At 43.6% G+C, this 16,734-nt stretch overlaps 1 protein-coding gene across 1 annotated transcript in view; it reads right to left on the bottom strand.

Annotated features, from left to right (window-relative positions):
* Positions 1–12,029, bottom strand: part of CBL (Cbl proto-oncogene) — an 81,060-nt gene extending 69,031 nt beyond the window's left edge. Inside the window, exon 1 of the mRNA XM_055305807.1 lies at positions 11,592–12,029. Coding sequence (XP_055161782.1) covers positions 11,592–11,780 — 189 coding nt within the window. The 5' untranslated portion in view covers positions 11,781–12,029. The remainder of the gene's footprint in view (positions 1–11,591) is intronic.
* Positions 12,030–16,734: the final 4,705 nt, after the last annotated feature.

Genomic DNA, 16,734 nt, shown 5'->3' with positions numbered 1-16,734 from the left:
TCTCTAAATGATGACCAAAGAACAGAGAAAAAGCAGCAGGAACTCAAGAATAGAGGGACCCGTGTTCTGCAAAAGCTACAGTATCCACCCCTTCAAAGGTCCAAATCCAGCAGAACTCCCAATAAAGAGTTTACACTTACATTAAGGGCTACACACACCAATCCATATGTTCTATTTAAAGGTAAATGCATTAACCTCACAGAATATAGGTTAAAATGCAGTATTTGCCTAATACATCTGGAAAAAAAAGATACACTTCCTTTGGACAACAAAACGAAAACTAAAATTGCTTAGTCTTACATACAATGCCCAACCTATAACACATAATCATAAACGCTAATGGCAATTAATTGGAAAACGTAACACACCTTATAACATACCAGATTTAAAATATCACAAATTTGGGACTCGTGGGTGGCTCAGCAGTTGAGCGTCTGGCTTCGGCTCAATCTGACCCCAGGATCCAGGATCAAGTCCCACATCGGGCTCCCTGCAAGGAGCCTGCTTCTCCCTCTGCCTATGTCTCTGCCTCTCTCTGTGTGTCTCTCATGAATAAGCAAATATATCCTTAAAAAAATATCACAAATTTAAAAATGTCTCAAAACACTTGATTTGCTTGCATTTTCAAGCTAGTAACATGTGCGTGCCACAAATATTATTTGTCCCATCTTCAAATGACCTTATAAATACCATTTGCAGTTTAACTGCTTTTCTCAAGATCTTTTTGAGATGAATCATCACATGACCAAGGAAATCATTATTCCACTAACAACTCGAGTTTTTAACACTAACAAAGACCATAAAGAAAATATGTAAGTAGACCTATTCTTTTGATATTAAAATTTTCTACAAAGAAATGCTCTCAATATGTACAACCTCTAGGAAAACTTTAAATTGGCATAGTTAGCTAAAGCATAAATGGGCACTCTGAGCTTCAAAAATGTTCACCAAAAAATTTCTGAACAGCTAAAATATTTTCCTGCTCAGTGTGTCCTCCATTTGGCCAACTTTATTTTGCCTTCCAAGTCTTGCAACAGCAAAAATGGCTTCCTTTTGTTTACTTCTGCCTGTACATTTGAGCATCACTCAAAACAATGCCAAAAAGAAACGTGCTTAGCTCTGGGAAAGCAACAGCATCCTTGTACAGCTGCCATACAGTCCATTCATAATAGCTTTCTCATTGGCCTCACTCCTGCCTTTGCTTCTGCCAAGGCTCAATGGTCAACAGAAAAAAATTGGAAAGGACTATGATCACAATAAAGAAGAATAAAATTATGCTTGGAAATGGCTGAATTTATAAAAAGAAAAAAAGGTACCAAGAACAGCGCCTCAGCCTAATTCTACTCTGAACAGACGCTTTTCTAACACTCAGGAACGTGAATTTCCAATTAGGCAGAAAACTCTAAGCATATAGAACTATGAATGACTAAGTATTTTTAGCTCTGTAGACCTCAACTTATCCTCATCCATGGATGCGTTTTTCATTTCAAACTTTTTCATACACTAAAACATGATTAAAATAAGCTTTATGCTTCAAAATGAGTATTCAGTTTGCTGAGTTGAACATAAAACAAGTAAAATCTGATTACACTTTTAAAAGGCTCCACATTGGCTAAGGGAGCAGTAGATATGGTGGGAAGGACATCAGGTCTGGAGACCTGGGTTCTAGACTGATGACCAACATTATTTGGCTATGTTGACCTTAAGCAAGTTTATTCACCTCTCTGGGTCTCAGTTTCTGCCTCTATAATTGATAGACATCAATTTATTTCCAAAGCTTCTTAAGACTAATTTCTTAATGTCTTCTTAAAGCTTCAAGTTCAGAAACCCATGAACACAGAAACTTGAAGACGTTTAACAGTTTTACAAGTATATAGAGTGAAGCTTTTAAATGTTTTTTTTTTTTTTAAGAGAAATCAGGGGATCCCTGGGTGGCGCAGCGGTTTGGCGTTTGCCTTTGGCCCAGGGCGCGATCCTGGAGACCCAGAATCGAATCCCACATCGGGCTCCCGGTGCATGGAGCCTGCTTCTCCCTCTGCCTGTGTCTCTGCCTCTCTCTCTCTCTCTCTCTCTCTCTCTCTCTCTCTCTGTGACTATCATAAATAAATTAAAAAAAATTAAAAAAAAAAGTAAAGAGAAATCAGAAATCGGAAACCTACACTTTTTCTTTTCTTTTTTTTTTTTTTTTTTAAGAAACATATCACTAGATAATGGCCCCAAGAAAAAACCCTTTTACTTCTAATTACTATTCTCCATTATTGATTTCTCAAAAACTCCACTCAGGGACTTGAACTCTAATTACTACCTAATACTTTTCATCACCACCCAACACTATTAAAGAGACTATGCCACTTATAACTAATTACCAATCTCATTACTTTCACTTATCACATTAACTGCAGAGAAAAAAAAAATCCAACACAATGTATGATATTAAATAACCAACATGTACAGATAGTTTAACCATGTAGTTAACCATGTAGTTTTTATACACAGATTCTATTTTTATTTTTATTTTATATATATTTTTTAGAGAGAGATTTTATTTATTTATTCATGATGAGAGACAGAGACACAGGCAGAGGGAGAAGCAGGCTCTATGCAGGGAGCCCGACGTGGGACTCGATCCCAGGACTCCTGGATCATGCCCTGGGCCAGAGGCAGGCGCTAAACCGCTGAGCCACTCAGGGATCCCCCAGATTCCATTTTTAAAAGGAAAATATAATTCTCTACCCAAACTTATCGGTGCAACTTCAAACAGAACGCTTACCTTGAACCAGAGATTACATGATTTTAGCAACACTTTTGGGCATCAGACCCTGAATAAGATACGAGTGTGGCTTAGGATATTGCAGAGGCACCAATTTGCTCTAAAGTCCCTTCCCATTCTCAATTCCCTTTCCTGTCTCCTCAAGAATGAAATAATAGTTTGCCTAATGATTCCCAGAGGCTTATACCTTCAGTTAGATCAGCAGATTCTGAGTACACTGGGTTGGCCTGAACTCCCCGGCACTGGGCATATAGCTTGTGTTCAATAAAAGTGGGGCTCCAGACAGATGCCAACCTAATTTCTACCTAAGGTAACAAGGAATCGTATTTAAATCAACAAACTAGACAAGGACCGTGGACGTGGGTAGAAACAAATTTTTTGGTGGGCAATGTGCTAATTATATATTTTTAAAACTTAAATGTATGAGTCCTCTGACCCAGCACATTTCATTTCTACGAGTTTATTCTAAAGAAATATTTAGAAACTCAATAATGGATAGTCACTACAGCAGTTTCTAATATTAAAAATGAGAAGTAACCTAGAAGATTATCAATATAAATTTATTAGATAAACATATATAATTATGAAATCTTATGTAGAAAAAAAAATTCAGGGAGACATATATGGTGTATTAACATGGAAAATCTCCACAATATGGCAAATTTTTTGAAAAGCAAAAAATTCTAGAACAATATTTAAGTCCCCTTTTGCTTAAAAATGTATATTCTGAGTAGGAATTACTTTTGAAATTTAAGAACATAATAAATAGAATCTTCAAGATAAAGATACCCTACTATTTCTTTAAAAAAAAAAAATCTGGGGGATCCCTGGGTGGCGCAGCGGTTTGGCGCCTGCCTTTGGCCCAGGGCGTGATCCTGGGGACCCGGGATCGAATCCCACGTCGGGCTCCCGGTGCATGGAGCCTGCTTCTCCCTCTGCCTGTGTCTCTGCCTCTCTCTCTCTCTCTCTCTCTCTCTGTGACTATCATAAATAAATAAAAATTAATAAAAAAATTGTTTCCTTTAAAAAAAAAAAAAAAATCTGGGATCCCTGGGTGGCGCAGCGGTTTGGCGCTTGCCTTTGGCCCAGGGCGCGATCCTGGAGACCCGGGATCGAATCCCACGTCGGGCTCCCGGTGCATGGAGCCTGCTTCTCCCTCTGCCTCTGCCTCTGCCTCTCTCTATCTCTCTGTGACTATCATAAATAAATAAAAATTAAAAAAAATTAAAAAAAAAAATCTGTCAAGCTCACCTAAACTAATAAAAGCCATGTGGAATGGAGGCTTCCTACTTCAAGTGTGGTCCCTAGGGCTAGCTGCAGGGACATCACTCAGTAACTCAGCCTCTATATTTTTAACCAGATTCTCAGATGGTCTGGGGGCAGGCACCTGGGTAGCACGCTCAGTCAAACGGCCAACTCTTGTTTTCGGCTCCAGTCACAATCTCAGGGCCATGAGATCAAGCCTTGTGTTGGGCTCCACGCTCAGGCAGCCTGCTTGAGTTTCTCTCCCTCTCCTTCTCTCTCCCTGCCCTCTAATAAATAAATAAATCTTTTAAACAAAAATCCCCAGACGGCCTGAATTCATGTTAAAGTTTGAGAAGCACTGGCTTATGAGAAATCACTTAACAGAGTCTGAACACCAGTTCAAGAGCCACACGAAAAAAGTATTAGCTGGATGACTTAGGTTACTTAATCTCTCTGAATCTGTTTTATTCTCCTCAAACACACAATTTTGAGATTTCTGATATATCAGCAGATGTGAAATGCAAATTGCTCTACAATATAAGGAATGATTAAAATTCAGTTATCAGGGACTCCTGGGTGGCTCAGCGGCCTTTGCTCAAGGTGTGATCCTGGATTCCCAGATTCAAGTCCTGCCTCAGGCTCCTTGCATGCAGCCTGCTTCTCTGTCTGCCGGTGTCTCTGCCTCTCTCTCTCTCTCATGAATAAATAAATATAATCTTTAAAAAAACAAAACAGGGATCCCTGGGTGGCGCAGTGGTTTGGCGCCTGCCTTTGGCCCAGGGCGCGATCCTGGAGACCCGGGATCGAGTCCCACATCGGGCTCCCGGTGCATGGAGCCTGCTTCTCCCTCTGCCTGTGTCTCTGCCTCTCTCTCTTTCTCTCTCTGTGACTATCATAAATAAATTTTTAAAAAAATTAAAAAAACAAAACAAAACAAAAAACTCAGTTATCAGTCTTAGTGAGCAAATGCTAGTAAGTCAGTAACTTGCTCAAGCTGATAAATCTTTTGTGGGCAATGCTGTCCAGCCAACATCCTCTGAGCCACTTAGGGAAAGGGACTGAGGACTGGAGATGGAGCCCAAACCGTAGATAGTAAGTACCTCTGGAGAGGTAGTCCTGTGGGGGTAGGAGAGTAAAAGGAGACTTTTACATCTTGTTCTTAGATGTTATGATCCATACATTCTTTTTCACAAAGAGTGCTACACGTAGGCACTACTGTTCAAAGCAGATCTAAAAAAAGAAGAGGTGGGAATTAGGGTCCCATCCCATTCACTAAAGAACCAATACAGTGGCCTCATTTTAAGACTTCCTCGTAACTGATCCCAAAGCCAAAGGAAAGGCAGGAGTAAGAGGTGGTTCTGAGAAGGTGGCCAGGCAGCAGAGTCTGCTAAGCAAGACTCACAATCCATCCTAAAAGCTGCAGAGGAAGAGACCCCGAGTCATCGTAGATTTCTTCTGAAAGAATCACCGAAGTGTCTATGATAGTGGCACCAAATCTTCCTGGGCTTGAAATCCCCAGTGGATGTACACCACCAATGCCATCATTAGCACCCCTTTCCCTTCCTACTTTTGGAAGCCGCCGCAGGAAGGAACACTGTGGGGACAGAGCTGAGGCTGGCTTCCAGTGCTCCTGGTTGACTACTCCCACCTATTTCCTTCCAGCACAAAATGTGCTAATCATGAAAACATTTCACAATGACTTGCCTGTTATAACCCCCCTACTTCCAACAAATCTAATATAGATCAGAATTAACAACTTCATTAAAAAATGTGAAGTTTAGGCTCAGTTTTCCAACTAATACTTAATTTTTCTTTTAATGATCTAGGTTAATCATTCAGGAAATGGTTTTTTTTCATAGTATAAACATTACTATATTGTTTCATCTGAATATAAATCATGAAATCTGTTGGAAGTGAAGAATAGGGACCAATTTGCCCATGATTTATCAGGACAAACTGTATGTATATCAGGTTTAATGTATGTATACTAACAACATACCAACCACATACTAAAAACAAGTTTTACCATAGCCAAGAGTTACCAAAAACACCAACCAAAGTTACAAAATGAACAGATTCTCTTCTCTAGCCCAATCTTACTTTTATTCTGTATACCTTCCAAATCTCTACCATGAATCACATGAAATACTCGAGTAAGCTCATGTTTCATAAGGAATTATGAAGAATTTTTTTTTAATTTTTTTAAATTTTAATTATTTATTTATGATAGTCACACACAGAGAGAGAGAGAGAGGCAGAGACAAGGCAGAGACATAGGCAGAGGGAGAAGCAGGCTCCATGCACCGGGAGCCCGACGTGGGATTCCCGGGTCTCCAGGATCACGCCCTGGGCCAAAGGCAGGCGCCAAACCGCTGCGCCACCCAGGGATCCCTTCTTTTTTTTTTTTTTTTTTAAAGACTTTATCTATTCATAAGAGACGGGGGGGGGGGGGGGGGGGGGGGGGGGGGGGGACAGGGACACAGGCAGAGGGAGAAGCTCCACGTGGGACTCAATCCCAGGTCTCCAGGATCACACCTCAGGCTGTAGGCGGCGCTAAACCGCTGAGCCACCCGGGCTGCCCGAATTTTACATTCTTTGAGGGAGTTCTTAACACAATCATGTTTTACAATGACTATATATTACCTTTATAACTGAAAAAGATAAAACTACTTTGAGTAAATGATACTCTAATTCAGCACGCCAAAAAAAAAAAAAAAAAAAAAAGAGATTCCCTAACTGATTCTCCCTAATTAATCATACAGAAAATGAGGAGGGACTGTTTTGACTTCATTTTATTTTATTAAATGTTTGCATTTCATTTTGCAAGTACCATATGTTGGACCCAGGAATCGAAATTAAGACAAAGCCTTGGTCCTGAAGAGTTGTAGTGGAGGATAAAACAGAAAAAAAAAAAAAAAGTGGTAAATATTACCACAGAGAATATGAGCATAACAGGAAAATAAAGTGTACAAGCCTCTGTGATCACTATGCAAAGTAAACAGTACACATAATCTAGAGACACACACAAACCCTAACCTGAAAGTGAATAACAGATATTTCATTAAATAGTATTAAATGATACCTTATGGGCAGCCCGGGTGGCTCAGCAGTTTAGCGCCTGCTTTCAGCCCAGGGCATGATCCTGGGAACCCGGGATCGAGTCCCACGTCAGGCTCCCTGCATGGAGCCCGCTTCTCCCTCTGCCTGTGTCTCTGCCTCTCTCTCTCTCTCTCTCTCAACCTGTCTTTCATGAATAAATAAAATAAAATAATCTTTAAATACTTTGATAGGATTCAAGACAGCATCTACTTTGCTTAAGTGTGTAAATGGCAGGACATGTGTGAGGACTGTCATATACCTATAGGGTCACTTTCTGAATAATTGGCTTTTTGTTATTGAGGCTTTGTTGTATGTATACCTGAAAAAGGTACTATATGGAGGGAATAACTAAGCCTCAGGAGATGGGTAATCCTAGATTCCAAGTCAGGCTCCACCATTAACTAAATTAAATTACATAACTTCTCTGAGCCTAATTGTCTCCATCTATAAAATAGACATGATACCACCGAAGGGTTATTGCAAAAAATAAGTTTAATGTAATTAAAATTTATTCCCACCCCCACACCTTTTCTTTTCAGTTATTCCTTTGGAACACACAAAGCAATTTAAATATTTACAAAGCACTTACTATTGTGTAAGGCCTCGTGACCGGACACTGCAGGAGATAAGCAGATTATAGTCGCTGTCCTCATGGAGTTTATAATCTTGAGAAGTTAAGATAAACAAAGAATACGTACACAATGTTTAAACTCAAGAGATCTCACATCACTTTGTACATACTTATGTGGTCCCTTATCACTCTAATGTAATCTCCTGGTAGGTAAGAATTTACAACTAGCACTATGCTTGGGACTCCTCATGCAAAGGAAGGAAGGAAGGAAGATGAGAAGGAGGAAGTAGCCCAATGAAATATATTGAATCATAAATTCTATTTAGTGCATCTTACTTCCAAAAGATAGGAAGTTACTCAAGTACTTTTTTGGGGGGGGGGGGGAAGAGGACGAGACAAGGGTAGGACAAAAGAAGACAGGTAGCACAAGGAAGGATCACTTTTTAAATACTTTAAAAAATTTTATTTGAGGGATCCCTGGGTGGCGCAGCGGTTTGGCGCCTGCCTTTGGCCCAGGGCACGATCCTGGAGACCCAGGATCGAATCCCACGTCGGGCTCCTGGTGCATGGAGCCTGCTTCTCCCTCTGCCTGTGTCTCTGCCTCTCTCTCTCTCTCTGTGACTATCATAAATAAATTTAAAAAAATAAAAAAAAAAAATTTTAAAAAAAAAAATTTTATTTGAGAGAAAGGGAGAGACATCATAAGCGGGGGAGCAGCAGAGAGAGAGGGAGAGGGAGAGAGGGAGAGAGAGAGAGAGAGAGAGAGAGAGAAGCAGACTCCTAGCTGAGCAGGGAATCTGATGTGGGGCTCAATCCCAGGACCCCAAGATCATGACCCAACAGAAGGCAGATGCCTTCTGTGACAAAACCAAGAGCTGGACACTTAGTGGACTGAGCTACCCAAGCACCCCACAAATTCTTTTATAAATTATATCCCATTAAAAAAAAATCAACACCTTAATGTTTTAATGATTAATTCAAAATAAAACCATAGCATAGGCCTAAAATACAGCCAGCATGTTGCTCTACTTCAGAGGCAGACAACCTACGACCTCCAGCCTTTTTTTGTACACCTGCAAGCTAAGAATGGCTTTTACATTTTTAAAGAGTTAACAAATACAAGATTAAGTGTGTCCAGCAAATCCTAAAATATACTATCCCTCGACAGAAACATTTTGCCAGCTCCTGCTCTACTTCATAACAGAATTTTGAGACTCTCACTAAATACTTTAATACTTCCAAACTGACATTTAAGGCAATTTATAGGATTTCTCTCTTTCCCCTCCCCTGCCCAGTTGTCTCTCAGTAGCCACTTTCTTCACACACAAGTATTTACACAAATATTAATCACAACATACTAGGCTGGCACAAAAACAAAACAAAACAAAAACAAAACCCAGAGGCTGACCATGTCTTTTGTTTAATAACAAGTGTTCTAGCACAAGCATTTTCCCAACAATGAGTTTAAGTTCCACAATGGATTAGTAAATCGGGCCTATGTTGACCAGAACCCATGACTTATGCCAACTTCTCCATCTGCACATATTCGAAATTGGGGGAGGGGAAGGGAGGGAAGAAGACAGTTCCCAGTGCTAAGTCAATAAATTGATTATTAATAGGCTGGGAAATATTCACCTACTTCAACAACAAGGACAAAACAAGTATGGGAGGGTGACTTAGAACCAAATTCATCAGTGTGTGAAACACCTGTGGGTTTGACAGTAAGTTCTTCACCACTTACATCATAGCACATGAAGTCAAGAAGGGTTACTGACAGTTAAGACTCTAACCAAAAAAGTGAAAAAAGGCCATCTATGCAAGCACTGAAAAAACCATTCAATCTAATACTCACAAAAGTACTCAAAATCTGTAGAGCAGTATGAACTACCAGACTACTACATCAGAAAGAAGAACTAAGTTTTTATTTCAGTTCAGCATGACAAGTAATATGTGATATGGGGTACAGAGATCACTAAAAATCGCCTTCCAGGACAAGCAACACACGAGTAAAACATCCGTCTCTCCCAACACTAGAAAGGAAAAGCTAGGCACCTACTCTCCTTGAAACTATCAAAACCTGAAAAGCACTCAGAATGAGTCCTTAATTCTTCCCAAATAGTTAAACATTCTGCAAGAAAAAAATCAATACACGGACTTCAAGAAATGAAGGAATAAGATTTAAAGGATCTTATTTGAACTATCTTACAATGACTCAAAAGTCTGAGAAAAATTGTGTAATTTTTAAGGAAAGGTCGCTAGTCAATAGCCTTGATATACTGCATACACGTCTTACACAAGAAACTAAAAATACAGATGTTGTCTCTATTCCAGGAAAATCTTTTTAGTCCTTAGCTATAAATCCCTAAAATGCAAACCTACAAACTTCAGACCTTAAATACATTTGATATTTTTTTAAAAAGATGTTAATGAATCTAAAGTTTCCTTTACATGCCTAACTTTCTGTGATGGTTTTACTACCGTGATTTCTAGCAATGAAATTAGCACTACACCACCAACATAATATACAAATACTTGTGTCATTAATTACAACAGCAATTATTTAACATGAGAAACACTAGCCCTGAAAAAAAGTGGCTCTGAAACCACTTGTACGCACTGCAGGCGTGTTAATTCACGCACAGGACTTATTAAGCATTTATATGGCACATTTATTTTTGCCAAGTGTTTCATAATCATTTTTGTTAGCTGTTTTAGCCCAAAACAATCCATGAAGAACTTACAGAAGAGGAACCTAGACGTAGAGAGGAACCAAAGAAAACCAATTTTACTCTGAAGGAAATAACACCATTCTCTTACGATATGCCAGATACTTCTACAATTACTTTTCACCGGCAGTATGAAATCTTTCAAAAAAAAAATGAGTTATTAATGAATCTGAAAAATATTAAGGAAACACTGTACTGAACTCTCTGGAAATGCTTAAACACTGGTAAGTACTCTGGACTACCATATTTCATTATATAGACGCTGTAAAGAAAAGAAAATTCTCCCAAATGTCAAACTTCACGGCTAAATATAAAAGCGGCATTTTTTTTTCCCACACTTGCTTTAAAAAAGGTAATCAAAGCAGAGCACTCAACAAGCTGCAAGCCGCGTCCTGCAACGAGGAGTCAGGTCGGCCACGGAAAAAAAAAAAAAAAAAAAAAAAAGTAGAGCCCAGCCTAAAGGCAGCGTTGAGGAGGAAGTTCTGGAAGCAGTCAGAATCTGCTGCTCAGCAGGCTCCGTTAATGCATCTTTCCGAAGATAATGGTTCTAAACCAGAACTTGTGGTTTAATCTCAGCACCGGGAATGGATCGCATCCAACGTTTTGGAGGATTTAAAAAAAAAAAAAAAAAAAACTCGCCCCGGCGCTACATGCGGAGGAAAGTTCCTTCCTCGGCCCATTTAAACATCCCCATTTCTTTCTTTCATCTCGGTGCTGGTACATCTTAACGAGAAAACCCTCTGAGCTGGCCGCGAACGCAGCTAGCCTGCAGCGCTGTCCCGACCCCGGGGCTCCGGAGCCGAGCCCGTCACCGTTACCGCCCGGGTCGGAACGCGACTCCCCATCGCGCGGACAGCCCCGGCCGGTAACTTACGCCCTGCCCCCGCTCCAAGGGGCCAATTTCGTGACCCACATCCCCAGACCCCGCGGAGCCCCAGACCCCGCACCCCATCCCACTTCCGCCCGGTGGCTTCCAGTTAACCTCCGCCCCACCCCCGCCCCCGCCCCATCTTTGTCTCGCCACCCCGAGCGCAGCACCGCAACGTCCCCCGCCGCCGTCCCCACCCCCGCCCCCACCCCCCGGCCCCCCCCCCGCCTCCCCCGGGTCCCTGCCCTCCCTCGCTCGGCCCCTCCGCCCACGCCCACCCCTGCGCCCGCGGGTCCCGGGCGGGCCTTTCACCTTGTCCATGAGCTTCCAGCACTTCTCCACCATCTTCTTGTCCACGGTGCCGGGCGGGTGGGGGCTGAGGTGGTGGTGGTGGTGGTGGTGCGGCTGGAAGGCGTCCTTCATGAGCCCGATGAGGCCGCCCGAGCCCCCGGAGCCGCCGCCGCCCCCGGCCCCGGAGCTCTTTTTCACGTTGCCGGCCATGGCCCGGGGAGGCTCGGGGGCCCTGCCGCGTCCGCCGGCTCCGCTCGGCTGCGAGCGAGGGAAAGAAGGAGGGCGTGAAGGAGGGGCCTCTCCCGGCCGCCGCCGCCGCCGCCGCCGCCGCCGCCGCCGCCGCCGCCGGCTGTCCGGGCGGAGGGAGGGGCGGCCGCGGGGAGGGGAGTGGGCGGCGTCGGGAGCGCGCGGGGCTCGGGGACGCCGGCGGCCTGTCCCGACTGGCCAGCGACCGCTCCTGCGCCACCCCCTCCCGAGCCACAGCTCCCGGAAAGCCGCCGCCAAGTTTCCGCGCCGCCCACCCCTCCCCTGCCCCCCCCGGGGGCGGGCCCTGGCGGAGCCTCTGCGCCTGCGCCCTCTGCCGGAGAAGCCGGGCACGGAAGGGGGCGGGGCCTGCGTGGAGTCTGCGCACTGGGCGGAAGCCGAGCCCTCCATGTTCCTTGTGGGCTGAAGGGTTGGCGCTCCTTGCAGGGGTCATTGGAAAATTGACCTGAAGGCAGGTGGCGGTAGGAAAGACCCCGAACGTCCGGTCTTTTTTCCCCCTTGCCTGACGGATGAGGAAATCCAGCTTAAAGTCATTGGCGTCTCCACATTGTGGGAGAGAAACGGAAGTTCTTTTCCCCGCCCCTTGGTGCTGTGAACTCACGAAGTCGGGAATGTGACAGATGGTTCAAGCCTGATTACTCCCCAGAAAGGCGTGAGTCGCTCAGCCCGCAAGCTCGTCTTCCAGGGCCCTTGACCTTCTGAAAACAAAACACTTCCCCCTTTTTTGGCTTCTGAACACTAGTTCCTTTTCTGGGAATTGAGTATGTGCTTAAGGTTCCCGGGCTCAGCGCCTTGGGCTCCGTGCGTTGCCCCGCAGGTCAGCTCCGCCAGCTCCAGGCCTTGACCACAGCGGCCCAAGGCAGCTGCCGGCCCTGGCCAGGGGAGGCCTCACTCCCCGCGTGGAACAGAAATGCAGTTCCCCGTCATTTCCACTTCTCTAATCTAAAAAGTTCTGTTGGAAAAACTCTGAAAAAAAAAGGGAACTTTTCTTCCAAAAGAAGGAAGTGCCCTGCCCTGATTTGCTAATTCTGAGCCTCCTCTTTGGGAGCTTGCAGGCTCTAGCGTGTCTGTTAAATGCTCAATTCCGTCTTAGATCCCCTACCTGGGTCTTCCACAAAGCCCTTAACTGATTAAGGAATTAAGTGTATCATGTGCTCCTGTCATAGGGGGGAGAAAAAATCTCTCTGAACTCATAAGCCAGACATCCTTGCTTTGAAATTCAATGGCCTTTATCTAAGATTGATTATGGAGTCAACATTATCGTTTACTATCAGAATTTCCTTTTATCAGTTCCTGCCTAGAAAGAGAAGAAATCTTTAAAAAAAAAAGAGAGAGAGAGAGAGAGAAGAAATCTCCCAAAGGAAAATCTAGGCAAGGCTCTAAGATAACTGTCAAAACGGGGCACCTGGGTGGCTCAGTGGTTGAGCATCTGCCTTTGGCTCATGGTGCCGGGGTCCTGGGATGGAGTCCCGCTTCAGGCTTCCCACAGGAAGCCTGCTTCTCCCTCTGCCTATGTTTCTGCCTCTCTCTCTGTTTCTCATGAATAAATAAATAATTTTTAAAAATAATAATAAAAATAAATTTCACTAACTTCATTCTCACAGGTACCTCATTTATTTATGCTATGCTGTTTCATTGACTTTGGTCTTCTGGGGTACCTAACATGTTGTAGGTACACAGGGTATTTTTCCCCCTCATCATCAAATGCTAGATTTACTGGAGTAACAGGTAAGAAATTAACCCTTGGGCCTATATGAGTTCATCTGGTTCATCTACACATCTCTGACTTGGTTTAAGGCTTCCAATTTGTATGATCTTCGGCACCACCTGGATAGAGTGTAACTGTATAATTTGTACTTTGTTTCTGCTTGCAGAAGCCGTATCTCTGGTGGCGCCTGGGTGACTCAGTCGGTTAAGCCCTGGACTCTGGATTTCAGCTCAGGTCATGATGTCAGAGTCGTGAGGTCAAGCCCTGTATTGGGCTTGCACTGGGTATGGAGCCTGCTTAAGATTCCCTCTCTTTGGGATCCCTGGGTGGCTCAGTGGCTTAGCGTCTGCCTTTAGCCCAGGGCATGATCCTGGGGACCCAGGATTGAGTGCCACATCAGGCTCCCTGCATGGAGCCTGCTTCTCCCTCTGCCTGTGTCTCTGCCTCTCTGTGTCTCTCATGAATAAATAAATAAATAAATAAATAAATAAATAAATAAATAAATCTTTAAAAAAAAAAAAGATTCCCTCTCTTCCCTTCCCTCCTCTCAAAAAAGAAAAAAATACATACTTTTTAAGATTTATTTATTTGAGAGAGAGAGAGAGAGAATGTGCATGGCACACACAAGTGGAGCAAGTGGAGGGAGGGGCAGAGAATCTCCCGCAAACTCCATCTGCACTGAGCTCATGATCCAAGGAGAGGCTCAATCTCACCACCCTGAGATGAGGACTTGAGCCCAAATCAGGAGTCAGATGCCTAACTGACTGTGCCACCCAGGCGCCCTATCAAAAAATTTTTTTAAAGCCACATTTCTTTAAATATACAAATAAACTCTCTCTTGCATTTGAACAAAGCAGAGGGAGTGACAGTTCTCTCCTCTATATCTCTTCAAAACTCCCAGATGGAATCCTATTCAAAGGAAGACAGAGTTCTGCTGAGATGATTTTCTTATTTTTCACTCTAATCTGAAGTTAATGAAAAAAGAAGGAAAGATTGACCTTCCCCCCAACCACCAAAATTTTTACTTGGCTTGTTTTCAAAGCATACTGAGTATGGGGATTGGATTGTTGATCACAATGTCATTCGCATTCTTGGGTCATTCTAGATCTGGCTCAGTTCGTATCATCACATCATGTGACATGGGGCACTTTTCTTCTTCCATTTCACCTTCACCCAAACCACATCCTCATTCTGCACCTGAAAGTCGGTTGACTGAACATATTTGAAAAGTAAATCCTCTTCTGAGGCGTGATATGTTGTTTGTATTCTGTAAACTCTGTCCTCAAAATGTCATCGCATGCATCAGCACAATGCAGAAACCAATCATTCCCTGAAAAGTGACCCCAAACAGGCTTCTAGATGAGGAGAGGACTGGGGTGGGAAGCTCTCCTGCATTCCTATGCAGAGGAAAGGGTTCTGAGGGGAGAATAAATGAAACACACTTCAAGATGAGAAGAAAAGTATTCTCCAGATTTGGGAGTTGTGAACAAAGTTATCTGACCCTACATTACGGGAACTATAAGCCCCAGAAAAGGCAAGCCTGGTTCTTCTCTATACTCTGTAAAATCTCTCAAGCATCAGAGAAGTACCCAGCAGCCACCAAGGTGACAAATAAGCATAAATCAGCCTCATCTGAATCTCTCCACTCCCCGGGGAAAGGATTTTTAAAACCCAGATTGCAAAGCTATTTCTTCAGATCTGCTCCTGAGGATAGGCAATTGACCAAAAATGTTGAGGGGGACAGAGATTGAGAGAAATATCAAGAGAATTTGCAGGTTCCTTGATCCACAAAGGAAAAATCCCTGATGTTTTTTGCTGTTTTCATTCTAGCAAGTGTATGGTACCCAGAGATCCAGGCAGCAGACAGATGAAAAAGCTCCAGAATAACTAACACAGGGCTGGAGGAGAGAGGGTTGGGGATTGCCTGACAAGGACAAGTCACCCATCGTACTCCCTTCCCCAAAATCGTTTTTCCAACCACTCATGCCCAGCAAGAGGCTAGGAAGTATCCGCTAGAGAGAGGCACTCCCAACATGGCCCAATAATTTAAGTAGAAAAATTGAGGAGACTCCTGAGGTCAAGCAAGTCCGCTAGAGGGAGCCCCGACCAACTCAATTCTACAGGAAGCCTAGCAAAGGAGTTTCGCAGCACCTGACTGAAAACCAGCCACAGAAGGGAATAGAGGAAGAGAGGCAATAAATTAAGTCCCCGCAAGGGAAGATGGCCCTGTGAATACCGAGTTAAAACCCAGCCCTTTTAGGATTTACCAAATCAAAGACTTAAAAGACCAGGAAACTAAGGGGTACCTGGGTGGCTCAGTGGTTGAGTGTCTGCCTTTGGCTCAGGGCGTGATCCTGGGGTCCTGGAATCGAGTCCTACATGGGGCTCCCCACAGGGAGCCTGCTTCTCCCTCTGCCTATGTCTCTGCCTCTCTCTGCATGTCTCTCATGAATAAATAAATAAAATCTTTAAAATATATATAATAAAGACTACGAAACTGAGGTTGAGCAAAATTAAACAACTGACCCAAGTTTACATAACCGGAGGGAAGACTAGAACTCATGGCTCTTGTCTCCAACTACTACCCTTTCTTCTACATCTGCAGCCCTTTATGTCAGCACCCTGGGGTCTGTGGGTCCACCTCTCCTCTGTGTCTCCTCTCTCCAAACTGAGACACTCTCTCAGCTGCCTTCTCCTGCATTTCTCTCGGTCACACTCTAGAATACCTCCCTGAGGCCTAAAAATGGCACTTGCTCATGAGCCCTAGTGATGTAAATCGCCCAAGATGGCTACTGTCAGCTCTTTTCCTGTTTCAGCATTTTCCTGTGACAGCATCGTATCAGATATGGAAATCTGTAACTTCTCAGTCTCCAGACTTCAGGCAGTGCCACATGGAAATGAAGCATGGCTAACCAGCTCCGAAGCCCTTTCCCCTCCAACTACACTGAGGATTTATGGATAGGAGAGAGTGGACTCTCCAGAACCTTGCTGTCTTTTTTTTTTTTAATAATAAATGTATTTTTTATTGGTGTTCAATTTGCCAACATACAGAATAACACCCAGTGCTCATCCCGTCAAGTGCCCCCCTCAGTGCCCGTCACCCATTCACCCCCACCCCTAAGAACCTTGCTGTCTTAAGCTTTGTGCTTGGCACATACCATCCTTCTATGAGCTCCATGTTTCCCAGTTACC

This window comes from Nyctereutes procyonoides, unplaced genomic scaffold, assembly GCF_905146905.1.
Source record: "Nyctereutes procyonoides isolate TBG_1078 unplaced genomic scaffold, NYPRO_anot_genome, whole genome shotgun sequence".
Lineage (NCBI taxonomy): Eukaryota > Metazoa > Chordata > Mammalia > Carnivora > Canidae > Nyctereutes > Nyctereutes procyonoides.
The sequence above is the reverse complement of the archived record's forward strand: the minus strand, read 5'-3'. Positions and strand labels throughout refer to the sequence as shown.